Raw genomic sequence first — 23833 nt, forward strand, 5'->3', positions numbered from 1 at the left:
AATCAGATAAAATGTAAAAAAATGTCTCACATACTTATGGTTCTTTTTTGGGGATAGCATAGAAAAACATCACAATATTACACGAAATATTGTCATTGATGATTTATTTCTATATTCACTTATCTCTTATATAAATCTCATGATAAAAATCAAGGGAGCTATCTTAGTAATTTAAAATATTTAACAACATTAGACAAATTTGACAATATTATTGTCATCGCTGACGTATATACCCGTATTTCAGACGTGTCTTGGAGTAAACAACTCATAAATAAACAAAAAATATATACAAAAATTGGAACTAGTAAACAACACCTTGTGTTTTTCAATCATTGACCATCACACAATCAGCGATGACAGGAAAATATTTATACAGGGTCTCGTGATACGGTCATTCTTTGTCACATGGACTTAGGGGCTTGATATGCTTGGAACTTTTGAACATAACGATCATCTTCGGGCAGTTTTGACCAATTGGTGGTCGTCTCGGAAGAAGGAGATTCCCCACCAATCTTCGGCGGCCCCACCATATCGAACCCGTTCTTCATCTTGTAGTGCTTTCTAATAGGCGGCAGTCGCATCGAAAGTTCGCGTGGCGACATTGTGTCTCGTTGGTTGTTGTTTTTTTGCCACCGAAATTTTTATCGTCTTTTTGTAACATGACTGCGATCGATATACGTAAGTTTTGAATTATTATTTGAGATTGTTTATAAAACTTTGTACTTTAGGGCTTAGTTTTCCCTCAAGCCCTGGAAGGCTTACATAATAAAACTTTCACAGTGCTGAAGCCATAAAGATTAACAAATAAAAGAATTCGTAAGGACGTCAAATTTCAGAACAAATTTCTTTTCTAACTTACACTAGAATCATGGCACTAACTTACACACAATCGTTGACAGAAACACATTAAGACTTTATTTGTAACTTGTATAAACTTCAATACAATTCTAAAAATTTACTCCAGTTAACCAGGCCAAATATTGGCAAAGTTCTGTTCATTATTCTTTGATATATTGATATGAAGGCAAATAGTCGGAAAGAATTTTGAGACTAATGATTTACTCGGGCATTCTTCTATAAAATTCTGCAAATTTACTCCAGTTAACATGGCTAAATATTGGCTAAAATTTGGCAAAGTTCTGTTCATTAGTTTTTGATATACTGATATGGACTCAAATAAGCTGTAAAACTTTGGGACTTGATTACTCATACTTCGTTTGGCATTTTTCAATAAAATTCTACAAATTTACTCCAGTTAACATGGCCAAGTATTGACTGGAATTTGGTTAAATTTTGTTTATTAGTTTTTGATATACTGATATGGACTCAAATCTCAAGAAAAAAAAATTGGGCTTGATAACTCACTTTTCCTTGGGCATTCTTCAATAAAATTCTACAAATCTATTCCAGTTAACATGGCCAAACATTGAGGAAAATTTGACTAAATTCTGTCAATTAGTCTTGTATATATTTATATGGACTCAAATTCCCTGGGAAAAAATTGGAGCTTGATTACTCTTATTTGCGTAGGCATACTTTAATCAAATTCTACAAATCTAATCCAGTTAACATGGCCAAATATTGAGTAAATTTTGACTGAATTCTGTACACTAGTTGTTAATATATAGCTATGGACTCAAATCGTCTGAAAAAAATTTGGGACTTGATTACTCGCTTTGTCTTTGGCCATTCTTCAATCAAATTATACAGATTTATTCCAGTTAACATGGCCAAATATTGGCTGAAATTTGGCAAAGTTTTGTTCATTAGTTTTTGATATATTGATATGGACTCAAATGAGCGGTAAAACTTTAGGACTTGATTACTTTCACTTCGTTTGGCATTTTTCAATAAAATTCTACAAATTTACTCCAGTTAACATGGCAAAGTATTGACTGAAATGTGGCTAAATTCTGTTCATTATTCTTTGATATATTGATATGAAAGCAAATAGTCTGAAAATATTTTGGGACTTGATTACTCACATTTACTCGGGCATTCTTCTATAAAATTCTGCAAATTTACTCCAGTTAACATGGCCAAATATTGGCTGAAATTTGGCAAAGTTCTGTTCATTAGTTTTTGATATATTGATATGGACTCAAATGAGCTGTAAAACTTTGGGACTTGTTTACTCACACTTCGTTTGGCATTTTTCAATAAAATTCTACAAATTTACTCCAGTTAACATGGCCAAGTATTGACTGGAATTTCGCTAAATTCTGATCATTAGTTTTTGATATATTGATAGGGACGCAAATAGTCTGCAAAAATTTTGGAACTTGATTACTCACACTTCGTTTGGCATTTTTCAATAAAATTCTAGAAAACTTTACTCCAATTAACATGGCCAAATATTGGCTGAAATTTGGCACAGTTCTGTTCATTAGTTTTTGATATATTGATATGAACTCAAATCGTCTGAAAAAATTTTGGGACTTGATTACTCACACTTCCTTTGGCATTTTTCAATAAAATTCTGCAAATTTACTCCAGTTAACTTGGCCAAATATTGGCTGAAATTTGACAAAGTTCTGTTCATTAGTTTTTGATATACTGATATGGACTCAAATGAGCTGTAAAACTTTGGGACTTGATTACTCACACTTCGTTTGGCATTTTTCAATAAAATTCTACAAATTTACTCCAGTTAACATGGCCAAGTATTTACTAAAATTTGGCTACGTTCTGTTCATTAGTATTTGATATATTGATATGGACTCAAATGAGCTGTAAAAATTTTGGGACTTGATTACTCACATTTCTTTGATCATTCTTCAATAAAATTCTACAAATTTAATCTAGTTAACATGGTCTAATATTTATTAAAATTTGAGTAATTTCTGTTCATTAGTTTTGATATGTTGATATGGACTCAAATGAGCTGTAAAAATTTTGGGACTTGATTACTCACATTTCCTTGATCATTCTTCAATAAAATTCTACAAATTTACTCCGGTTAACATGGCTAAATATTGAGTCAAATTTGATTAAATTCTGTTCATTAGTTTTTGATATATTGATATGGTCTCAAATCATAAGACTGCAATTTGGTTACTCACGCTTATATTTTCATAATTAAAATTTCAAACATTCATCCCCCTAAATGTGCCAAATATTGGACTGAATTTTGTTGAATTTTTTTCCGTTGTTTTAGATAAATATTTTTAGATCTTTGTTTAGAAAATTTCGTGTGCGTTAACTCGCCCTAAAAATCAACCTGCATCATCTAAAATTTACTCAATTATACTATCGGAGAGGTTTAATTTCCAGTCTAAATTTAGCAAATTTCTGCCGCGGTATCGCGGATATTATGATATGGATTCATGTCTGGATATAAAAACTTTGGGGCAGGTTATCACACCTTTTTCCCAGTCGATTTAACCCCAGGTAAAGCCGTTTCACTCCTTAGATGGACCAATCGCAGTTGTAATCCGGTTGAGAAAAATTCATCTTAAATTTCGATTTTCACTGTGAACATTTTTTTAACCTGAGATGATTTTCGAATTTGTTCACACTCTTTTATCACTCGTCCTAGATCTTCAAATCCCAATTGTTGCAGATGAAAGAAAGCCTTTGTCTTTTCAATCCATTCAGTCATGCCATAGTATTGCACCTCCTGCAGTCGTCCTTAATTGCAACCGCGGCACCTCAATAAAAACAACGTTCACAAAGTGTGCTGCACGTTCTCCGCACCCCGTTTTACAGCCACCGAAGGAAACGTTTAAAAACCCATTAAACCATAATGAAAGCGTGATCGGGGGAAAAAACAACAATGGTAATTGCCCTCGGAGGCCTTGGCGATCGCCTTCGGTTGGGGAAAAAATCTGGACGAATTTATCTTAATTATAAATTAAGTTAATAAAGTTTACAACCAAAAAAGTTTACAAACGGTTAAAAAAGTCAAAACGTAGTATAAACCACGCCCCTTTTAAACAATAAGCCATGCCCCTGTTGCTTTTAGCCTCGCCCTAATGTCATTAATCAAGCATTATCCAGTACAATAAAAAGAATATGCAGCTAACTGCTAACCCTTGACCACGCAAACTATAATCAGGATATACTTGTTTGATAATATTTCACATCCTGTTACCTTTTTGCAACGGGCTTAAGCCCCGCGCACTCAATTTAAACCACGCCCATGCCTCTTTAGCCAGGCCTGTTTATTAAAACTTCGCGAATGTTACTGACTTTGGTTTTTTATGTATTCTTGATACTAAATCATATATATAAAATAAAAATACTGCCAATTAATCTTTTCGAAACATATTTAATTTTTTGAATTATAAAAACCAAAGAAATAATTTTACATAATTATTATTTTTAATAAACCACACTTACATAATTAACAACACGTTCAAATTTTACAAATCAGGCTTTTTTTCGGACGGATTATTTTAAAATAAATACGCAGGTTAGTTTGAAATAGTGTGACTTTTTTCAAAGGGCAAAAACCGAAGGAATAACTTTTTTAATAAACCACGCTTATCATTCACAAGCCACGCCCATTTTGACTTTAGCCACGCTCTAATGTCATTTATTAACAATTTACCAGAGCTATAAAAAGAATATACAGCTAACTGCTCCCCCTTGTCCGACCCTTGACCAAGCAAACCATAATCAGGATATACCTCATAGTATTTCACACCCTGTTACCTTTTTATAACGGGCTTATCAAACTCCGTCAAAAGCCCCGCCCACTCGATTTAAACCACGCCCGTGCCCCTTAAGCCAGGCTGGTTTATTAAAACTTCTTGAAAAATTGAAAACATAAATTCGACCTCTTGTCTTTGAATGTCATTAATCTTTTCAGTACAATAAAAAGAAAACGCAGCTAACTGCTCATTTTTACAGTACGGCTTATTTCAAATCGCAAAAATCTGGGACTTAGCATTTTTTGTTTATTATAAACCACACCCATCATTCTAAAGCCATGCCCCTTTTCCTTTTAGCACGCCCTAATTTCATTAATAACGTCTTTTTCAGTACAATAGAAAGAAAACACAGCTAACTGCTCATTTTGACAGTATGGCTTATTTCAAATTGCAAAAACCTGGGACTTAGCATTTTTGTTTATGATAAACCACCCCCATCATTCTAAAGCCAAGCCCCTTTTTATTTTAGCCACGCCCCTTTTTATTTTAGCCACGCCCAATTTCATTAATAACGTATTTTTCAGTGCAATAGAAGGAAAACACAGCTAACTGCTCATTTTGACAGTATGGCTTATTTCAAATCGCAAAAACCTGAGACTTAGCATTTTTTGTTTATTATAAACCACACCCATCATTCTAAAGCCACGCCCCTTTTCGTTTTAGCCACCAGCTAACTGCTCATTTTGACACTATGGCTTATTTCAAATCGCAAAAACCTGGGACTTAGCATTTTTTGTTTATGATAAACCACCCCCATCATTCTAAAGCCACGCCCTTTTTTATTTTAGCCACGCCCCAATTTCATTAATAACGTATTTTTCAGTGCAATAGAAGGAAAACACAGCTAACTGCTCATTTTGACAGTATGGCTTTTTCAAATCGCAAAAACCTGGGACTTAGCATTTTTTGTTTATGATAAACCACCCCCATCATTCTAAAGCCACGCCCCTTTTTCTTTTAACCACGCCCCAATTTCATTAATAACGTATTTTTCAGTACAATAGAAAGAAAACACGGGTAACTGCGCATTTTGACAGTATGGCTGATTTCAAATCGCAAAAACCTGAGAATTACAATTTTTTGTTTATGATAAACCAATCCCATCATTCATTCCCATCATTTAAACCACGCCCATGCCCCTTAAGCCAGGCCTGTTTATTAAAACTTCGCGAATTTTACTATCTTTGTTTTTTTAATGTAATCTTGATACTAAATCAACTACTTATACTTTCCTGTTGGTTTTATGAGGCAACGGAGATGTGAGATACATCAATTTTTGTGTCAGATAGGATGCGTTTTCGTGTAAATGACAAAACCAGGTATTTTGAAATATCCGGCGAACGCCGTTTATAAAATAACCACGTGTTACATAAAATGTGGCGATTGTTTTCAAAATAATTGCAATCATTTTCAGAAATGCCGGCAGACTCCAGGCGACCCTGGAACATGCAACGCATTACCTCGTCTTTTCCTTCTGCAGCTTTTTCACATCCTCTCGGTCCATCTTTGTTCTCTATTTTATTTATATGCATTTATTTATTTTTAAAGTCCAATGAAATGAAAAACAGGGACAATGCACGGCCCATTTGGCTTTGAATTCCGCTGACTCGTCCGGTACTGCTGACGTCGCGTTTTTCCCGTTCACACGAAACAAAACCCGTCGATTTAAAGATTTTTTTTTTTTTTTTTTGAAGGATACAAAATATGCGCGAGTATGGAGGTAGGAGATCGAGGGGAAAGTCGGAGACATGTTGCACAATGTTCACACATACTCGCGTCCCGGGCACGTTTTCACTTCCCAGTTCTTGAAAAATAATTGACCCAAATTCTTATTTATTTTCTATTTTTGAAAACGTTGTGCATAGAATGTTGTACAAATGTGCGAATGGGGTAGGGTAATCGGTGGGCGAGCCGTGTCGGTAACGAAAATAGACGGTATTGGCCAAGAGTGAAAACAACCCGCCGGACGATCGATGACACAAAGAAATCTGTTTATACAACAGAAGGAAAATCTCTCGAATAAACTCCTTGTATCAGGAGCAGTAAGAGAGAACGTCAAACATAACAGGAGCAACATTTTTTTCCCAAGCAATGCACCTAGAAAATGTTCATAAAAGGCTGACTGGTGTTAGAAGCCACACGCAAAAGAAAAAAAATAACGAAGCTCCTGAATTAAAAAATTAAAGCGAAATGTGGGGGGAAAGCTCGTGTTCGTATTAAAATCCTGATCGAATGTTTAGTGTAAAAGGTTTCCGTACGAGCTTTGAAAATTTTCTGAATCCTTGATGTGCACCAAACCATAAATCCGTTTTACTTAGAGATGAGATCAGAAAAGGTTCTGTATATTCAACTGAAATGGCGTGAAATTGAGCTCTTCCCGTTTTGTAAGCTCCTGGTACATTTAAAACAAAAAACACGAGCTCCTTTACTTTACACATCATAATCCTGATCAAACCAAGTTTAAATTCCCTGAATTAGATTTGAATAAAGTTCTTTCGGGCTTTTAAGATTTTGAAACAACAAATACGCACTCCTTACCATTTTAGAATCCTGATAATAACAGGAGCTTCAAGATTATTTACCTGAAATTGTGTAAAAACGACCTCTTCGAAATGTATAAGCTTATGATAAAATTAAATCAACAAATAGGAGTTCCTTTTCCTTTAGAGGCCAGATAAAAACAGGAACTTTAAGTTTATTCAACTGAAATTATGTAAAATTGAGCTCTTCCCATTTTGTAAGCTCCTGGTACAATTAAAACTAAAAGCAAGCTCCTTTACTTCATCATAATCCTGATCAAACCTGGAGAATCAAGTTAAAATTCCCTAAATTAAATTTAAATTGAGCTCTTTTGGGTTTTTAAGACCTTGATACTTTTGAAACCTCAAATACAAGCTCCTTAACTTTTTCAAATCCTGATGGAGAAGGAGCTTCAAGCTTATTTACCAGAAAGCGAGTCAAATCGAACCATTTGGATTGTGAGCTTCTGTCACTCTGTTAAGTTTTTAAGCTTCGGAAAAAAATTGGAATCATAAATTCGAGCTCCCGTCAAATTTGAATCCCGATCTTACCAGGAGCTTCAAAGAATTTTTGTAAAAGATAGCGACAAGAGCTCTGACAAGTTTCGGAACACCAGATATTCCACAAACGTTAAATACGAACTCCTGTCAACTTTCGAATCTTGATATGACGAGGAGATCCGAGTTTATTCGCCTGAAATATATACGAGCTCTTTCAGGTTTTTAAGCTCCTGAAAAAATTGAAAACATAAATTTGTGCTCCTATCCAAATTTAAATCCTAATTTTACCAGGAGCTTCAAAGAATTTTTGTAAATGATAATGAAAAGAGCCCTGAAAAGTTTCTGAACCCCGATATTTTACAAACGGTAAATACGAGCTCCTGTCTACTTTCGAATCCTGATATTACGAGGAGATCCGAGTTTATTTGCCTGAAACAGTATGTATACGAACTCTTTCGCGTTTTTAAGCTCCAGAAAAAAAAAATTGAAAACATAAATTCGGACTCCTGTCCAAATTTGAATCCCGATCTTACCAGCAGCTTTAAAGAATTTTTGTAAAAGATAGTGAAAAGAGCTCTGAAAAGTTTCTGAACCCCTGATATTCCACAAACGTTAAAAACGAGCTCCTGTCTACTTTCGAATCCTGATATTACGAGGAGATCCGAGTTTATTTGCCTGAAACAGTATATATACGAGCTCTTTCGGGTTTTTAAGCTCCTGAAAAAATTGAAAACATAAATTCGGACTCCTGTCCAAATTTGAATCCCGATCTTATCAGGAGCTTTAAAGAATTTTTGTAAAAGATAGTGAAAAGAGCTCTGAAAAGTTTCTGAACCCCTGATATTCCACAAACGTTAAATACGAACTCCTGTCAACTTTCGAATCCTGACTGCATGAGATCAGAGTTATTCGCCTGAACCAGTGTAAATACAAGCTCTTTCGAGTTTTTAAGCTCCTGAAAAATTTGAAAACATAAATTCGAGCTCCTGTCCAAATATGAATCCTGATCTTACCAGGAGCTTCAAAGAATTTTTGTAAAAGGTAGTTAGAAAGAGCTCTAAGCCGTGATAATCTACAAACGGTAAACTCGAGCTACGTCTACTTCAGAAACCAGATATACCAGTAGATCCGGGTTTATTCACCTGAAACTTTTTATTTTTTTTATTAAACGATGTTTAGCTCCTCGGGTTTTCCCAGCTCAAAGGGACTTAATGACCAATTGGGAATCGAGAAGCGTAATCCGGCCTAGTCCTCTTCTTCGGTAAAATTTGCATATAATGGAAATGGCCAAAGCAAAATAAATCTCCGCCTTAATCGCACCGACGTCGGAGGATTTATAGATAGAAAAACATTCGATAAAAGAGAGAAGGCGTTTCGAGTCTTGTCGGAATGCCTATTTACATTCGTGACAAAAAGTTGACAATTTAATCCTTGGCGAAGGAGCACTATTCCTTGAAAATAAAAGACTACCATTTGTAAAAGTGCACCCAACGCCACGAGGGAAAAATTCATTCCTCGGCGGATTTTTATATACTCGTTCCCGCGGGTATGACTGAAATCCTGATAATTACAGGAGATGCATATATTCTTAAAAGAACGAACTTTAAAGAGGATTTTCTAATAGAAAAACCACCGATGACTATTGTATTAGGAGAATTTAACTTTCAAATGATGTCTTGATTGAAAATCCGCCGATAACGAGCTCTTTCTCGCTTGAAATCTTCAAATTAACAAGAACTGTATTAATTAACATTTTTAAAATAAATTATTTAAAACAAGAGCTGTCTAGCGATAAACCTAAAATACGAGCTCCTTTTCATCTTGGAATCTTGATAGATGACTATTATCCTTAAAAGAAATACGTTAAAACAAGACTTCAGATAGAAAAACCGCCGAGCTCTTCCTCGCCTTGAAATCCTAATAGTAACAGGAGCTGCACTTATCCTTTATTTTAAAAAAACAAAACAACAACACCTGTAATTATCCGTTAAATAAAATAAATATAACAGGAGCTGGTGACCTTCAAAAAAACCTAAAATCGAGCTCCTTTTCCAAAAATTTGTAATCCAATTAATATTAGGAGCAATATTTATTAATATTAATAATTGTTTACAATTAATATTTGTCCTAAAAGAAACCATATAAAACAGGAGCTGGTGACCAAAATAGCCCGAAAACGAGCTCTTTGTCGCCTTGAAATTCTAATAGTAACAGGAGCTGCGTTTGTCCCTAAAATAAAAAAAATTAAAATCAGATCTGCTTAATTAAAAAAGCCTGAAAACGAGCTCTTCCTCGTATTCAACTCCTAACAGTAACAGAAGCTGCAATTATCCCTTAAAGAAAATAGATAAAACAGGAGCTAGTGACCAAAAATAAATAAATAAATAAAAACGAGATCCTTTTTGTCTTGTCATCCTGATAGTAATAGGAGTTGCATTTGCCCTTTTTAAAAAATTAAAACAGGAGCTGCTGGTTAAAAAGAGCCTGAAAAACAGCTCCTCCTCTACTTGAAATTCTAATGGTAACAGCAGCTGATTGATTCTTAAAAGAACAAAGTTTAAACAGGAGCTGCCTTAAAGAAAAAATTATAAAAGAGGAGCTCCTCTTGTATACTGGTGATCAAAAAACTTAAAAAATGAGCTCCTTTTTATCTTGTAATTTTGATAGAAGTAGGAGCTGCATTAGTCCTTAAGAGAAAAAAATTAAAACAAAAGCTGCTGACTAAATGAAACCCTAAAAATGAGCTCCTTTTTGTCTTGACATCCTGATAATAATAGGAGATGCATTTTTCCTTAAAAAAATTTAAAGCAGGAGCTGCTGATTAAAAAAAGCTTGAAAAAGAGCTCTTCCTCAACTTGATATTCTAATAGTAACAGGAGCCGCATTGATCCTTAAAAGAACAAAGTTTAAACAGAAGCTACAATTGTCCTTTAAAGAAAATAGATTAAAAAAAGACCAAAAATAAATAGCGAGCTCTTTTTTATCTTGTAATTTTGCTGGAAGTAGGAGCTGCATTTGTCCTTAAAAGAAAAAAATTAACACCGGAGCTGCTGACTAAATAAAACCCTAAAAACGAGCTCCATTTTATCTTGATATCCTGATATTAATAAGAGCTGCATTTGTCCCTAAAATGAAAAATTAAAAACACGAGTTGCTGCTTAAAAAGAGCTTAAGAAAGAACTCGTCCTCGACTTGAAATCCTAATAGTAACAGAAGCCGCATTGATCCTTAAAAAACAAAAAACAAGTCTAAGCAGGAGTTATAATTGTCCCTTAAAGAAAATAGATAAAACAAAAGCTAGTTACCTAAAAATCTAATAAACGAGCTCGTTTTTGTCTAGTTATCTTGATAGTAATAGGAGCTGCACTAATCCTTAAAAGAACAAAGTTTAAACAGAAGCTACAATAATTGTCCTTTAAAGAAAATAGATAAAAGAAAAGCTGGCGACCAAAAATAAATAGCGAGCTCTTTTTATCTTGTAATTTTGCTAGAAGTAGGAGCTGCATTTGTCCTTCAAAGAAAAAAATTAACACCGGACCTGCTGACTAAATAAAACCCTAAAAACGAGATCCTTTTTGTCTCGTCATCCTGATACTAATAGGAGCTGCAGGGGCCCTTAAAAAAAATTAAAACAGTAGCTGCTGATTAAAAAGAGCCTGAAAAAGAGCTCTCCCTCAATTTGATATCCTAATAGTAACAGAAGCCATTGATCCTTAAAAGAACAAAGTTTAAACAGGAGCTGCCTTAAAGAAAAAATTATAAAAGAAGAGCTCCTCGTTTATACTGCTGACCAAAAATACCTAAAACAACGAGCTTCTTTATATCTTATAATCCTGATAGTAACAATAGCTGCATTTGCCCCCCAAAAAAAATTGGAAAGAGTAGCTGCTGACAAAAAAAACAAAAACAAAAAAAAAAAACCATCATTTCCTCGTCTTGAAATCCTGATCGTATCAGAAACTGCAATTATTCAAAAAAGATAAGATTTACAGGAGCTGCTTACTAAAAAAAGACCAAAAATTAACTCTTCATCACCCTGAAATCCTGATCGTATAAGGAGCTGCATTTGCCCCTTCAAGAAAATATTTAAAACCTGAACTAATGAATAAATAAAGCCTAAAAAACGAGCTCCTTTGCATCTTGGAATCCTGATGGCTACATTTACCTTTAAAAGAACAAATTTTTTAAATACAAAGTTTAAGTGGAATTCTTGAAAAGGCCACCGATAAATTAACTCTTTTTCTTCTTGAAATCCTGGTAGTAACATGAAGTGGATTTACCCTTAAAAGAACCGAGTTAAAACAGGAGCTGCCTATTTGCCTGGCCTATTTTGGAGAGGTCTTTCTTTAAAAGAATTGAGTTGTTAAAAAGAAGCTTCTGATAGTAAAATAACAGATAAACGAGCTCTATTTTTGGAAATCCTGATAGTATCAGGAGGTGTAATTGTCGTTAAAAGAACCGAGTTAAAATCGGAGCTCCTGAAACACAAAAATAGATAAAAGAGCTCTTTTTCAAATCTAGAATCCTGATAATAATCTGGAGTTACAAAGCAAATCCACTGCAAACATTCGACTTCCGTCATCTTGAGGATTGGTCTAAACCAATTATAACGAAAAATTTCTCCTTGTGAAACAGACATTGCACGGCTTTGGCGTCCGTGTTGCGTCATCTCATTCCAGGCAGTTTGTAGCCGGAGAGCGGATCGGAAAATGCTTCATTAATAATACATGTTCCGCCGATCCGTATTTCTCAACCATTTACTTTTTATTATTATTGTTATGTTCTACCTCTTCTTCCCCGTCGTCGAATTAAATCGTAACAGGCGTTTAAACTGTTCCTTTCTCTCTCTTCACACTCGGTCGTCAGGGTCCTGACTCCTGACCTTTGTAGGTACGCTTCCGCCATCCGTGATGTAGCTTTCTTCTCGGCGGGTCGGGATCGTAAAAGGGCCGTGTTACGATGTAGTGAAAGTCGGCCCGTTTTACTCCGAACAGGAGCAGATTCAGCAGATTAAAACGAAAAACAAACATACCGTAGGGTTTAAAAGTTCAAAAAGCTCGATGTTTAACAACATCCCAGGTGTTTCACCTCAACGCTATCTTTAAATGGAAGAAAAAGGACAAGGCCGACAGGCGTGAAATTATTCGACCTCATTTTCACCATTTCTTTTCATAAGCCAAGTACGACAAAAATCTGAACTTGAAAAAAAAGTAAATACAAGCTCCTTTCGATTTTAAAATCCTCATCATACCATGAGTTCCAAGGTTAATCACCTGAAGTACAAACGAGCTCATTTTATATTTGAAAGCTCTTGATAAAAATAAAACCATAAATACGAGCTCCTGCCAATTTAGAATCCTGATCTTAATAGGAACATCAAATATGTTTTGTAAAAAAGTAGTTAAGAAGGGCACTGAAGAGTGTCTGAACCATATGTCACAGACGATAAATAGAGCTCCTGACTGCTTTGGATACATGATAAGTCCATAATGAGCTTATTTACCTGAAGTACAAACGAGCTCATTTTACATTCATAAGTTCCTGATAAAAATAAAACCATAAATACGAGCTCCTGCCCATATTAGAATCCTGATCTTACCAGGAGCTTCAAGGTTATTTCGTAAAAGTTAGTTAAAAAGAGCTCTGAAAAGTGTCACAGACGAAAAATAGGAGCTCCTGATTACTTTGAATACATGATATGACCAGGAGTTCTATGTTTGTTCACCTGAAATACTCTAAAAACGAGCTCTTTTAACACTTGAAGGCTCCTAATGCAAACACAACCATAAATACGGGCTCCTGCCAATTTAGAATCCTGATCTTACCAGGAGTTCCACGTTTATTTACCTGAAGTAGCTGAAAAACGAGCTCTTTTTAGTTTTATAAGCTCCTGACACAAAGAAATAAAACGAGCTCCTGCCCATATTAGAATCCTGATCTTACCAGGATCTTCCGGTTGTGTTGTAAAAATTAGTAAAAAAGAGCTCCGAAAAGTGTCACAGACTAAAAATAGGAGCCCCTGACTACTGTGGAACATGAAGACCAGGAGTTCCACGTTTAATCTCCTGAAATAGTTTAAAAACGAGCTCCTTTTAGTTTTGTAAGTTCCTGACAAAAAGAAATAAACGAGCTCCTGCCCATATTAGAATCCTGATCTTACCAGGAGCTTCAAGGTTGTCTTGTAAAAATTAGTTAAAAAGAGCTCTAAAAAGTGTCACAGTCGAAAAATAGGAGCTCCTGATTACTTTGGATACATGATATGACCAGGAGTTCCATGTTTATTCACCTGAAATAGCCGAAAACGAGCTCTTTTTAGTTTTGTAAGGTCCTGATGTAAAGAAATAAATACGAGCACTTGTCTACTTTAGAATATTTAGCGTACCAGGAACAGTAAAATGTATTAGTAAAACGCCGTTAGCGGAGATCTAAAAATTATCTGAACTATGATATTACGCTAAGTACGAACTTCTTTCCATTGTGGACCACATTGCAGCAGGTCACAAAATCCTGCTACAAAAACAACGGGAAAAATAAACCTCCTCTCCCAAGAACAGAAAACTTAAGCTCCTCCTGCGGTTCCCGATTCAAGACAACAAAGATGAAATCACGCTTCTGTCCAAAGGATGGAAAACAACAATAACTCCCATGCTATCTGATTCAAAACTACAAACATGAAACTAAGCTCCTGCCATAAAAACTGAAAACTTAACCTCCTCCAGCGACTCCCAATGCAAAACGACGTAGGTGAAATGAAGCTCCTGTCTGAAGAACTGAAAACTTGAACTCCTATCAAGGCTCCTGATACAAGACGACCATGTTGAAATCAGGCTCCTGTCCGAAGAACTGATAACTTGAGGTCTTTCGGCGACTCCTGATACAAGACGATGTAGATAAAAAGAAAGCTCCTGTCTTAAGAACTGAAAAGTTGAACTGTTACCAACGCTCCTGATGCATGATGGCGAACTTGAAATCAAGCTCCTGCCCGAACAACTGAAAACCCGATATCCTTCAGCAACTCCTGATACAAAACGACGATGTTGAAATCAAGCTCCTGTCCGAACAACTAGAAACCCGAGCTCCTTCAGCGACTCCTGATACAAGATGACCATGTTGAAATCAAGCTCCTGTCCGAAGTACTTAAAATTCGAGATCCTCCAACGACTCCTGATACAAAATGACAAAGTTGAAATCAAGCTCCTGCCCGAACAACTGAAAACCAGAAGTCCTTTAACGACTCCTGATACAAAACGACGATGTTGAAATCGAGCTCCTGCCCGAACAACTGGAAACCCGAGCTCCTTCAGCGACTCCTGATACAAAACGACCATGTTGAAATCAAGCTCCCGTCCGAAGTACAAAATTTGAGATCCTCCAACGACTCCTGATGCAAGACGGCCATGTTAAAATCAAGCTCCTGTCCGAGGTACAAAATTTGAGATCCTCCAACGACTCCTGATACAAAATGACAAAGTTGAAATCAAGCTCCTGTCCGAAGTATTGAAAACCTGAATTCCTCCAACAGTTCCTGGTACAGAGGAAGACGAAATGAAACTCCAATTACAAAGATGAAAAACAAACCAAGCGTATGCTTTATTTTAACAATCTATGCTCCCTTGCTCTTAATAGAATCTGATTATTCAAGGAGTAAAACTTTCGCGTGTTGAAAATTAATCTGGCTCGTACTGGCTAGGATAGGTCAGCCGCGACTTACCGCGCCTTCTACACGTGGGCCCGTGCTTTGCAATAGTTTCTATTTTCATGAGAATTGCATCTATTTCCGCATATTGCCCCTCCAACTTTACGGTCAGCGTCGGTGAAAGGGAAACCGCGTTTATCTCTCTGTGCGCCCTTGCGCAACAGAAAGAGAAATCACTAGAAACTTTAAACAGAAACAAATCCGCAAAAATTTTTTTTAAATTATTATTTTTTAGACCGGGGCCTGAACGGGAGGACGATACTTCTCACCGGTTTCACAGGCTTCATGGGCAAAGTGCTGACGGAGAAGCTCCTCCGATGTTGCCCTGAGGTCAGGCATATTTACCTCGTAGTCAGAGAGAAGAAGGGCAGAAGCGCAACGGAAAGGATGGAGGAAGTGCTCAAAGACCCCGTAAGTATTGCTTAAAAAACACTAATTACGAAACTTGTGCTTGGCCTGAGGAAGAATCAAGATCGCTATTACGATGACCACCGGACCGGTCGTAGCCCGGCACACTTTCGACAGGAAGACGCCGAAATCCTCGCGAGTAGGTGTTAGGCGAAAAGAGAAATCTAATATAATTTACCGGTTAAAATTACAATAAAACAAGAACTTGATGTCCAGCTCTTGAAGTATAGAAGTGGCAAGTTGTAGGAGGTTCAAAATATTTGAGCTATTATTATCCAGGAGTAGAACAAAACTTGAGCTCCTGTTATCAACCAAGGTAGGACTAAACTATAGTTACTTAAATCAACGAGGAGTTGAACAAATTTAAGCTCTACATTATTAACAAGGAATAGAAAAAAATGAGCTTAGGACAATTTTTGAATCCTGCTATCAATCAGGAGTTGGAAAAATTTGAGTTCTTTTAATCGAACAGGAGTAAGATAAAATTTGAGCTCCTGTTAAAAATCAATAAAATTCAAGATGACACTTCAACCAAAAGTTGAACAACCAGGAGTAGAACAAAGTTCGAGCTCCTGTTATTAACCAGGAGTAGGACAAAATTAAACTCCTATTATCAACCAGGAGTAGGACAAATTTTAGCTCCTGTTATCAACTAGGAGTAGGACGGACTTTCACTTCCTTTTATCAACCATGAGTAGAACAAAGTTCGAGCTCCTTTATTAACCAGGAGTAGGACAAAATTAAACTCCTATTATCAACCAGGAGTAGGACAAATTTTAGCTCCTGTTATCAACTAGGAGTAGAACGGACTTTGACTTCCTTTTATCAACCATGAGTAGAACAAAGTTCGAGCTTCTGTTTTTAATCTGTAGTAGGACAAATTTTAGCTCCTGGTATTAAGGAGACGTCGAATAAAATTTGAACCCCTACTATCAACCAGGAGTAGGACGAAATTATAGCTGCTTTAATAACCAGGAGTAGAACATAGTTGTTGCTCCTGTTATCAACAAGGAGTTGGACAAAATTTTATCTCCTGTTTTAAGCAGATGTAGAATAAAATTTGAACTGGACTAACTTTAGTTTCTTTAATCAACCAAGAATACAAAAAATTTGAGCTCCTGTTAGCGACCAAGTGTAATGTAGGACATTTTCACTCCTTCTATTAACCAGGAGTCGAGAAAAATTTGAGCTCCTGTTAGTACAGGAGTAGAATACAATTTGAACTCCTTTTATCAACCATGAGTAGATCAAAGTTCGAACTCCTGTTTTTAATCTGGAGTAGGACAAATTTTAGCTCCTGTTATTAAGGAGATGTAGAATAAAATTTGACCTCCTACTATCAACCAGGAGTAGGACGAAATTATAGCTGCTTTAATAACCAGGAGTAGAACAAAGTTCCCTGTTATCAACAAGGAGTAGTACAAAATTTTATCTCCTTTAATCAACCACGAGTAGAACAAAGTTCGAGCCCCTGTTATTAACCAGGAGTAGGACAGAATGAAACTCCTGTTATTAACCAGGAGTAGGACAAATTTTAGCTCCTGTTATGAATCATGAGTAGGACAAACTTTGACCAGGAGTAGGACGAAATTACAGCAGAACAAAATTCATGCTCCTGTCATTAACAAGGAGTAGAACAATTTTGAGTTCCTGTAATTAAGGACGAGTAGAATACACTTTTGAACTCCTACTATGAACCAGGTATAGGACCAAAATATAGCTGTTTTAATCGACCAGGAGTAGAACAAATTTGAGCTCCTGTTAACAATCAGTTGTAGAACTAAATTCAAACTCTGTTTCAACCTGTCTCGACCAAACGTTGAACAAAATTTGAGTTCCTGTTATCAACCTGGTGTAGGTCAAAATTTCCTGATGTTATCAAATAGCAATTATCAGGGGTTGAATAGGTGATGGAAAAAAGGTCGTGATTCATGGATTTTCCAAGACTGAGGAATGAACTTGACTCCTAGGACTTAACTAGAAAATTACTTGAGCTCCTAGGATGGATGGGGAGTAAAAAAGGGATTCTTTTGGCGTACCAGGAGCAGAAAAGATTTGAATCCCTTGGATGTATCAGGAGTAGTAAGATAGTTGAGCTCGGTAATCTAGCGTGGGAAAAAAGTCAAGCTCTTATCATATTATAAACACTATTACGCATCTTAAAAGTGAAAAATTTGACATGAGTTACTGGTTGTATCAGAAGCGGAGACAAGACTTAAGGAGCTTCTTGGTAAAAAAAAAATACATACCATGTATTAGCTTAGATTTTAGTCATTAGTTGGGCGTAATTTGTCTTCGACGTCGGTTAGGGAGAACGCGTACGTCATATAATAATTGACCTGAAATTACACGCCTCCTGGGAATTTCTGACAGCCTATTACGTCGCCTTTGCGTTCGGTGTCGCAACTCGGCCGATTTTTCTGACCCGGTTAGCGAACGGAAAATTTGAAAATGAGAATGAGTAAGAAAGAGAGAGATTGAGTGAGAGAGACCATCAACCGCAAGGTTTCTCCACATAAAAAGCCAGACAACAATACATTACACATTGGTTTGTGGCGGGTCAATCTAGCCCAATTACCAACGGGTTTGTTATCCGGATAATAATAATAATTGATAATTATCGAAAAGGTGAAGGATAAGGGAAAATTAATTGGGTAGGTATCGAAGTCGAAAAACTTTGGGAACAATCAAAACGATAGACCCTGTTGTCCTTTTGACTGCCCACAAAGTTCTTTCACACAGGAGCTCGAATCAAGATTCACCCGGTACATCATAAGAGTTCAACTACTTTTTTCACTCCTCATACATCGGAGTTTTTTTTTAAATTCCTGATATATCCTAGGAGCTGAAAATCAATCCCTGATTTAGGATTTTTATCAAGCTCAAATTTTGTTCTACTCCAGGTTGATAAAAAGGAGTTCAAATTTGTTATAATCCTAGTTGATAAAAGGAGCTAAAATTTTCTTCCACTCCTGGTTGATAGTAGGAGTTCAAATTGTATTCTACTCCTGCTTAATAACAGGAGATCAAATTTTTCTCAACTTCTGGTTGATAGAAGGAGTGAAAATTTTGTCCAACACTACAGCTGGTCGCTAACAGGAACTCAAATTTTTGTACTCCTGGTTGATTAAAGGAGCTATAGTTTCGTCCTACTCCTGGTTGATAATAGAAGTTCAAATTTTATTCTACTTACTAACAAGAGCTAAAATTTAATTTTACTCTCGGTTGATAACAGGAGCTCAGATTTTTTTTAACTCGTGGTTCATTAAAGGAACTATAAATTCGTTCGATTAAAGGAGGTCAAATTTTATCCTACTCTTTGTTGATAACAGGAGCAAGATTTTTGTCAACTTTTGGTTGAAACACGAGCTTGAGTTTTGTTCTAGGACTGTTGTTAGCAGGAGCTCAAAATTTCTCTTACTCCGGACTAATAACAGGAGATGGAGTTTTGTCTACTCCTGATTGATTACAGGATTTTAATTTTGTTCTAATCTTAATTGATAATAGAGCTCAAATTTTATCTTAATCCTGGCTAATAACCGGAACTCAAATTTCCCTACTCCTGGCTTATAACAGGAGCTCAGATCTTGTTATACTACTGGGTTGATAACAGGAACTTGAAATTTGTTCTACTCCTGGTTGATAACAAATGCTCAGATTTGTTTCTAGTTCTGGTTGATTAAGGGAGCTTTGGACATACACCTGGTTGATAGCTGGGGCTTATATTTTATTCTACTCCTGCTTAATAACAGGAGCTGAAATTTTGTTCTACTCCTGGCTGGCCACAGGAGTTCAGATTTTGTCCAACTCTTGGTTGATAGTGGGAGTTCAAATATTATTCTACTCCGCTTAATAAGAGGAGCTAAAATTTTGTTCTACTCCTGGTTGTTGGTAGGAGTTTAACGTGTTGGAATAAGTCCAATTCTACTCCTGATTGTTCTTGGAGCTAAAAACCGATTTTACTCTTGGTACATCCTAGGAACTAAAATGTACTTCTGCCCCTAGATCCTAGGTACTCGACTACTTTTTTACTCTTGATATATCCAAGGGACCCATTTTTTTTATTTATTTTTTTTTAACTCCTGATACGTCTTCGGAGTACTACCTTTAGTTCCACTCTTGGTACTCTGTACGAGCTCAACTACTTTTCTGTTCACACAGCTTTCAATTCTACTCAGGTCTACAGCAGAGGTCATATCAATCCTCAGGGGCCGGTGTTTTTGAAAAAAAGCTCATTTGTAAGTATGTCGGATTCGAATGCAGGGCCGGTGGATTCGAACCCGGGACCTTTACCTTACAGTGATGAGCGCCGTGTCAACGCTTAAACCGTTGCGGCCACCGACGCCCCTACTCAGGTCTTCAGGACCTTTCTTTTGATACCCGTGATTCAGGTAGACCTTGGCACCGGATTTTCCCCTTTGTTGAGCACGCAGTCCTTCTATGTGGGTTAAAGGTCGTTTTTAAATGAATGGACGTGATTTTTTTGTGACCAACGCTATACTATTACTTTATAATTATTCCTTATTAAACGGCGTTTCCCCCCTTGGACCGTTTTTTTGGTCCGCCGAGCATGACTTCACGCTTCCTCCTTCGGCTTCTGCCTGAAAACAAACAATTTAATCGTCTTCTTTTTTCTTTTAGTAATATATTTTTCCTTCTTATGCCTCCAGCTTTTCTCCGTCCTGGAGAAGGAGGTGCCCAAATACAGGTTGAGACTCACAGCTCTCAGCGGCGACTGCAGCCTGCCCAACCTGGGACTGAGCGACGAGGACAAAAAGAAAGTCACGGATGAGGTAAATGACATATTATCCTTTTTTTTAATATTGAGGTCTAATTCAGTCCCTCCGAACAGGTCAGCATGGTATTCCACGGCGCTGCCACAGTCAGGTTCGACGAAAGTCTCAAAGTCGCCTACCTCAGCAACGTTCAAGGCACGAAGGAGGTTCTCAGGCTGGCCAAGGAGATCAAAAACTTAGCGGTAAGTTGATTCGACCGTTGTTTAAAAACGTTTGAGCTCCTATCGGCAAACATAGATCAGAAGCTCCTGAAGTTTTCGTTCTGCTCCTGACACCCGTGTATGATCAAGTCAAAACGGTAGGAGCCCCAAATTCTACTGATCAGGAGTTGAGCTCCTCTATTTTCCTTTCTGCTCCTAATATCGGTTGAATTGGCCTCAAGCTCCTAATACCTTTAGACAAATCACGTTAAGCTCCTAAGTTAACATGAACTTCTTTTCCAACATAAGTATGTAATCTCTTTAAGTGTCATATATGCTCCTGATACCTGTTGGTAAAATACGGTAGGCTCCTAGTTTTAGAAACGGAAGCTCCTATTCTAAAGGAGTTGAGCTCATTTAATTTCATTTATGCTCCTGATATCTCTATATAAATCACTTCATACTCCTGATACCTTTGGACAATCCACGTTAAGCTCCTTAATTAAGAAATTGGAACTGTTTCCAGACATCAGTGGGTCAGGTCTTAAGTTTCATTCCTGATACCTGTTTGTAAATCAAGTCAAGCTGCTAACTTAAGCAACTGGAGTTCATATTCTAAAGGAGTTGAGCTCTTTTAATTTCATTTCTGCTCCTGATATCTCTACATAAATCATTTCATGCTCTTGATACTTTTGGACAATTCACGTTAAGTTCCTTAATTAAGAAATTCGAACTTTTTCCATACATCACTATCGTCTTTAAGTTTTATTTTGCTCCTGATACCTGTCCTAAGTTTAAAAACTGGAGCTCATATTCTACAGAACGGTAGTAGAGCTCTTTTTTTTTCTTTTCAACTCTTGATACCTGTCTGTAAAACAAGTCATGCTCGTTATCCTTTCGGGCAATTCATGTTAAGCTTCTAAGTTAAGAAAAAGGAGCTCTATTCTAAATAACAGGAGTTGAGCTCTTGTAGTTTTTTTCTGCTCTTGATATACCTCTGTCAATCAAGTCAAGTTCCGGCTACCTGTTTTAAAACACGTTTCCTAAGGTAAGAGAAACAGGAGCTCCTATTCTAAAGATTGGGGGTAGATAAGCTCCATTATTTCCCTTTCAGCTACTGATACCATTCAGAAAGTCACGAACCTGACCCAATGTTTCAGGTCCTCGTCCACATCTCAACAGCGTATGCCAACTGTCACCTCCAGAAGATCGAAGAGCGATTCTACGAGGCGCCTATGGACGACAAAAGGCTTGAGGATATGGTGCAGAACATGGATGACAGCATACTCGAGGCCATCAGGCCAAAGTGAGTCCGATTCGTCTACCAAGAGGGGGTTTATTTTAATGATTTTTTTTCGCAGGATCATAGGAAGGTGGCCGAACACGTACTCGTTCACAAAGGCCATGGCTGAGTCTATCGTCAAGTCATACGCCAGTCAGCTCCCAATCGTCGTGTTCAGACCTGCTATCAGTGAGTTTGTCTTGGTGTGTTTTTGTGTTCAGTTTGTTTGATGGAATGATCAGTCGTAGGCACGTCCAAGGAGCCGCTGATCGGCTGGACGGACAACCTGTACGGTCCGACTGGGATCGTAGTCGGCGCAGGGTGTGGAGTGCTAAGGTCGATGTACTGCGACCTGGACTGCATCGCCAATATCGTACCTGTAGACATGGCCGTGTCGGCAATGCTGACCGGGGCCATCAAGAGGATACAGGACCCGTAAGTACCAGTAAGCATCAAGTCCCAAGCGAAGATTGAACTTTGTACCTTGTTTAGCCCCGCAGACGACACCATACCAATATACCACTTCGTCTCATCTACCGACAACCCTCTGAAGTGGAGGGAGTTCAAAAGGCTCATCGAGCTTCACGGGCAGGACGTTCCGCCCATCAAGGCAATCTGGTGCTACTTCATGACGACCCATAGGTACAAGATCAACCACTACATTGCCATACTCTTCCTCCACTACCTGCCTGCCATCATACTCGATACCATAACCAAACTGACAAAAGGAGACAACCCTAAGTATGCCTATAAACCAAAATTGTCCTAAAAAACCAAAATTTACTATTCTCCTTCATTGCAGCTTGTACAAGATCTACAGGAAGATTGACAAGTATTCCGAGATAATTGAACACTTCTCAATAAGGAGCTGGGATTTCACAAATGACAACATGAAAAAGTTGAGGATGATGCAGACGGACAAGGACAGGGCAGAGTTCAACTTCGACATCGCAAACCTGAACTGGAGCGAATTCTTCTATAACTATATACGAGGTCTACGTGTCTATTTGTTGAAAGATGGCATGGAGACGCTGCCAAAAGCGAGGGTGAGGTGGCACAGGTTCCAGATCGCCCAGAGGATCATGCTCACAATTTTCTACCTCTTTGTCGCCCTCATGGCCTACAGGCTCTTCACCTGCTTTCTGTCCATCACGGCATGACCTGAAGGCAGAAATCAACGCGAAGCCCTTCTTGCCTTAGCCATTTATAAATTTAAAAATTAATAATTAAACATGTTATAGCATATTTGTACATATAAACACAATTTACACCTTGATTATACTCATTAATTTTACTATTACATTAGTTATTTACTGACTCGGTCAATAAAATATCAAAAAATGTCAGTTTCAATTTTTTAAACCTTTCATAAAGTGTGATCAGTAACTCCAGAAACAGCACCAAAATTTATTAACTTTCTGCGTGATCAGTAACCTCATAACACCACCAAAATGTACCTTCAGCCTCCACAATGTGTCATCAGTAACTTCATAACAGCACCAAAATGTGTAATCAGTAACCTTATAACAGCACCAAAATTTACCTTCAGCCCTCCACAATGTGTAATCAGTAACCTCATAACAGCACCAAAATTTACCTTAAAGCCCTACACAATATGTAATCAGTACCCTCATAACAGCACCAAAATTTACCTTCAGCCCTCCACAATGTGTAATCAGTAACCTCATAACAGCACCAAAATTTACCTTCAGCCCTCCACAATGTGTAATCAGTAACCTCATAACAGCACCAAAATTTACCTTCAGCCCTCCACAATGTGTAATCAGTAACCTCATAACAGCACCAAAATTTACCTTCAGCCCTCCACAATGTGTA

At 37.2% G+C, this 23833-nt stretch overlaps 1 protein-coding gene across 1 annotated transcript; it reads left to right on the top strand.

Moving 5' to 3' along the window:
* Positions 1–550: 550 nt before the first annotated feature.
* On the top strand, positions 551–23343 carry LOC106671944 (fatty acyl-CoA reductase wat-like). Its single transcript, XM_014402949.2, has 9 exons — positions 551–678; positions 15607–15782; positions 20450–20572; positions 20632–20757; positions 21876–22021; positions 22077–22186; positions 22240–22432; positions 22490–22738; positions 22800–23343. The coding sequence occupies exons 1-9, from the start codon at positions 660–662 to the stop codon at positions 23155–23157; spliced, it is 1500 nt and encodes a 499-aa protein (XP_014258435.1). The 5' UTR covers positions 551–659; the 3' UTR covers positions 23158–23343.
* The last annotated feature ends 490 nt before the right edge of the window (positions 23344–23833 follow it).

Source organism: Cimex lectularius, unplaced genomic scaffold (genome assembly GCF_000648675.2).
Source record: "Cimex lectularius strain Harlan isolate CLEC.00 unplaced genomic scaffold, Clec_2.1 scaffold14, whole genome shotgun sequence".
Classification (NCBI taxonomy): domain Eukaryota; kingdom Metazoa; phylum Arthropoda; class Insecta; order Hemiptera; family Cimicidae; genus Cimex; species Cimex lectularius.